Source organism: Anser brachyrhynchus (genome assembly GCF_964034855.1).
Source record: "Anser brachyrhynchus genome assembly, chromosome: 3".
Taxonomy (NCBI): Eukaryota; Metazoa; Chordata; class Aves; order Anseriformes; family Anatidae; genus Anser; species Anser brachyrhynchus.
Window position 1 is genome coordinate 54,112,781 of NC_137696.1, and position 5,175 is coordinate 54,117,955.

Below are 5,175 nucleotides of genomic sequence, written 5' to 3' on the forward strand. Positions count from 1 at the left end.
TAGACCAAAGCTACGCTATATGTTTGTGGGTACATACGGGGACCATATGTGGATTTCTTCCTCTGCTCCCCATGGGGAGCAGCTCTTCTGTGAACTTGAACAAGCTGGAAACAGCTGTAATAGATCCCAGTATGTAACGTAAATCCCGTGTTTAGTGGGTTTGACTTTTAAAAATGCGAACACACACAGGCCCTGATGACTTCAATAGCATTTATGGGTGCTCAGTGCTTTTATAAATGTCACACTATTTATAACATATTTGTGTCCTTTTTTTATATTCTCTGTTGGCCTGTCTCTTTTCCACTGTGGTATCCTTGACTGACATAGTCACATAAGGATGTAGCATGTGTTTGAATAATTAAGAAAATACAAATAAAAATTATCTTTATTCTAGTCCATATTTTTCCATTACTCAACCACCAAAGATAACAGTACCATTTCACTACTTCCTTTTACATTCTAGGGAAGAAAAATGCTCTTAGTTTTGCAGTGGTTTATTAAATCTTGCAAGTCCAATTATTTGCCCCCAGAACTTCCCCCCTAAGCCTCAGAAAATCGTTTCAGCTATATCCAAACTCATGCCAACTTCCTGGCTTCTTGGCCGCAACCCATCCGTGAGTGCTCTGCTAAGAACCACTTTGAGACTCTCCTTGAACCTCTTCTTCTTGCTGCTTCCTACAAAGAAGTAAACAAGGGGGTTGATGCTACTGTTAACAGTGGAGAGAACAATGGTGACGTGGTTCTGCTGGCTGAGCAAAGACGACCAGTGGTGGTAATTCAGGAGATACAACAGCCTCATAGGCATGGCAAAGATGAGGAAGACAATGACTGTGGCCACAATGATGATGTAGAGCTTTGACGAGTGAGGTCTCAGGGAGTTACGATGAATCCTGATAACCAAGATCAGGCTGGACAGAATCATTAGAGGAATGAAGATCATGAAAGTCAGGATCCATGTGAAGATGAGCATTGCTTGGCAATGGTTGGCATCATCAAACTGTTCCTTTGTTGAATCATCTTTGCATGTTAAATATTCGGCTATTGTCATCAGAAAAGACAGAGTCCACAGAATTGCGCACACAATTGCTGACTGGTGCTGTGACCGGTGGCATCGGTACCAGATGGGGTAAACAATAGACAGACACCTCTCAATACTGATGGCTGTCAGGAGATAGAGACCAGTATTATATCCAAGAAGGAAGACAATAGACAGTGTGGTGGTTACATAGTAGTAAAAACCATATGCGAATCCAAAACCAGCAATGTACTCAATTGACAGAATAAATGTACAAAACAGTAAGGAGATGTCAGCAATGGACAGGTGTGTGATGTACGCAGTGAATGGGTTTCTTTTGATCTGGAAGCAGAGGCACCAGAGGACAATTCCATTTTCACAAAAACCCAGGAAGGAGATGATCATAATTACCCAAAGTGGGGTCAATATCTCCCAGACCCTTTCCTGTGCAGAAATGTTTCTGTGCATTGAGATGTTCTCTGTGCCTTCGCTGGGATGAAACGTTATGTTTGACTCATCCATGGGGAAAGCTCAAGTTTGGATAGCACAGCTCTTCCTTCTGCAAATATGTATAAAAATATACTGTGAATATTGTGTGCTCCTCCCTCCCCTTGTTCTTTCTACCTTGTGGACCCTGGTTTTCTGGTCATATCTGAAAGTCTTAGCAAAAGGAAAACCATCTTTGATATACTAATGCTAGCTGAAACCCAGCTGGAACTATTCTCAGCAAGTATTAAAGATTGCTAAGCCCATCATTCTAGGAGAAATACTGAGCTTTTTCTCTGTGAGGTTCAGCATGTGGATGCTAAACCAGAGCTAAAGAGATATCCTTGAAGAGCTCTTGGACAAGCAACCTCTCTATCCCATTGTGAAGTTTCTTGTTGTACTGGTCAGAGGTTTTATTGGTGTTTCTTAGTACAGCGCTGGATTGTTCCCAGACAGGGCTATTAAGCTCCCTTTGAAGCTAATGGCATTAGTTTGAAGTTATACATATGTATTTCAAGTGAATTTGTCTCATACGTATTTGTGTACTACAAAATTTTGTGTATGAAAAAATTTATACTAATACCTTTTCCAGGAAGGTTTTAATTAAATGATTAAATTAATATGCAGTTACTCATCACTCTATTCCCTCCAGGTGTGGAGGTAGAGGATATACAAAATGACACCGTTTTGAGACAGTTGTATTTGACCAGCTTTAATTGTCAAAAGTATGCAACCACAGAATCATAGAATATCCCAGGTTGGAAGGGACCCACAAGGATCATCGAGTCCAACTCACTATAACAAAATTTAACCATGTTTAAACACACTGATCCACTTAACAAAAGTGCAAATATCCTGCAAACATTACAAATCCAACCCATCACAAGGTGAAGTAGTTGTTCAGGTTCCCTGACATTGTTATAATGTTTATAAAAGCTGTTTTGGATGAAGTTTTCCTTTTCTATGTCTCCTTTTACCCCACAAGAGAGAATAAACAGCACTGGCTTCAGACGATTTTCATTGGTATGTAGGAACATGTCATGCCTGCTTCCCTGTTAACTTCCTACCTGCCCCAGTCAGGTTTGGGGCACTTGTAGATTCAGTGGTGTTAACAGGGACTAACTGCTGGCAATAAGCTTGTCCGGCTGCCTTGACTCATCCATATATGCAGCCCTGGTTTTTAACATGCCATGCTGGGAATTTACCTATATCCTCAAGCAGTCAAGAACATCAAATGCTAGGGGAAGAAGTTTTACTGGGGTTAACTTTTGCAATGATTATTTAAACAGAGTTGTTAACCCCAATCATAAATTTTCACTCATGAGCCGTGGCTTTCCTGTGTTCATTTGCAGCTTCTTAAGAAAAGATATCACACCCTAAAAAAAGAGCCTTCAGTAAATAATCTGGGGAGCCTCAGGGCTTGCCGGCATTTAAACCCGCACAAAAATGGTAATGATGATCTCACCTGTATGTTGACTGTGCCACCGTCTGATACTCAGTCGGAGGGAACAAACAACATAGCTGGAAATGTGGTAGAGAAGTGAATGTGAATGCAACAGGTAAGTGAAGTGAGTGGGAAGAGTCCCAAAAGCAGTGCTCTGGAAACGCTACAGAGGGAGGGTGCTCAAAAGCTGTGCTGCTGGAAGTGTAGTAAAACTTCATAGGAGAAAAGGAGAGGAGCATCTATTTCAAGGGTTAAAGGAAATAGAAAAAGATAAAATAAAAAAAAAAATATGAAAAGACCCAAGTCTCTGCCTCTGAAGAGTAAAATGAAGAGGAAAAAGTTCTGGACTTACTAAGGTCATTCCCACATGAAAGCAATCAGAGATAAGCTTGGAAAGCATCTTCTCCTTCCAGATACATCCATGGTGAGTTCAGATTTCCCTGAAGTTGTTGAAGAATGTCCTTGAAGAAGCTGAAGGTTACTTTCTCCAACCATTTGCCTTCGGTGAGAGGGAGAGCAAATAATCACTTTGACCATGACTCCCTCAAAAATAAGAATGCAGTTGTCCCATTGCTCAAAATGACTGAGGCATGCCAAGCAAAGAGCCCCAGGCTCTTCATCTGAGGCTGTGCTTCAAATGGCATCACTCAGTATCTGGCAAGTCATCTGTCTGAGAGCCTGGGAGTTAACTATTGTGGGAACTGAATGGCAGTACATGGAAAGTTGTCCTGAGCTCCTACAATACCAAGAGGCACAGTTTAAATAAACAAACACGAAGTGAGCAGGAAATCTATTTGGGGATAATAAAATCTGAAGGAGAAATATCAGTTTAGAACTTCACTAAATGCCATCTTAAACAATACAAGTTGATTTGTAAATTTGTCTTATATAGCTTTTTAATATAAGCAAGAAAGTGAGAGAACGTGAGAGAGGGAGAGGGAGGTGAGGGTGAGAGAGGGAAGGAAGGAAGGGAGGAAGGAGGGAAGGGAGGAAGGAAGGAAGGGAGGAAGGAAGGAAAACCAAGGCACAAAGAAAAGAAAATAAACTAGTCCTTTGAGTTAGTCTCATATATACATTCCTCTTGGTAAAAACCATACCCTGAGATTATTCTAAAATAAAATAAATTAGTTAATAAAAAGAAATATGAAGCAAAAGTCTGTTCTTGAGTTTTAAACAGTCTCCCCTGAAAAGTTCAAACAAGCCTAGGAGCAGATAAAAGTCCCTTGAGGATGTCCCCTGCTTTTGCCCCAAGTATTAGGTTGTTTTTATATTCAGATATTAGCAGAACAAACATTCTTAGCCAAAAAAGGAGAGAGTTTTCTTGGTCTTCTCCTTTAGATGTTTCACTAAAACTACCAAATCCCCAAATGGGAAAAGCTACGAACTAACATGAGAAGTAAATGACCCCAAAGGGAGGGTCAAAATAAAGTTAGGAAAGAAACAGACTGAAGTGAAAACAACTTCTAATTGCTTTTGGTTGGTTTAAATTGCAATCTACCTTACATTCAACAGCTATAGGACCAAAAATTTCAAGGTGCCTCCATGAAAGAAAAAAAATATTGTTCCCAACCCGTAAAGTGAGACATGCATGTGAGCAATGAGAATGATCATTACTGGAATGCGTTAGTTACCTGTGTTCGTGGCCTATTCGGTCTGCCGTGCAAACGCTTTCCAAAACCAGGAATGCCCTAGCATCCATCCCTCCACTGGGGCCAGTGGTTTCTGCTAACTCTTTCATACGCACACATAAACGTACAGTTCCTTCATGACTGGTACCGACAGTCATCGCCAACATGGCCAGGGCGGCGGTGTGAAGCCTGATCTGGAGGGGAATAGATCACAAACCCAACCTGCCCTGCGGAGCTCAGGAGCAGCAGGAGGATTGAATAGGGCAGGGGGACCCTGCGCCTGCTAACTGATGGAGTATTCGCATCAGGTGCTGCCAAGAGATGGAGTGGTTACTTCTGAATCAGTTTAACTATTCAGATATTGAAGAAGGGGATTGTGATAATAAGGCCTGGAACCCCAATGGATCTTGGTACTAGAAATGAGTATCAACAGTAAAGTCATGATTGCCAATACAGGCATTCTATTCATTTCAGTCTAAACTGATTATAGAGTAAGATATGGCATGAATGATAATCTATCCCCCGACTTTTCCATTAGATACTGACTTGGTGGGACAGAGCAGCCTTGCCATAGATGTAAATTAAATGTACACTTTCCAATA

General features: G+C 41.1%; 1 protein-coding gene across 1 annotated transcript; it reads right to left on the reverse strand.

The window, feature by feature from the left end:
- Window positions 1–4,568, reverse strand: MAS1 (MAS1 proto-oncogene, G protein-coupled receptor). The gene is made up of 3 exons (XM_080586216.1): window positions 3,298–4,568; window positions 2,967–3,022; window positions 1–1,574 (listed from the first exon to the last, which is right to left on the reverse strand). The coding sequence occupies exon 3, from the start codon at window positions 1,535–1,537 to the stop codon at window positions 548–550; it is 990 nt and encodes a 329-aa protein (XP_080442342.1). The 5' UTR covers window positions 1,538–1,574; window positions 2,967–3,022; window positions 3,298–4,568; the 3' UTR covers window positions 1–547.
- Window positions 4,569–5,175: the final 607 nt, after the last annotated feature.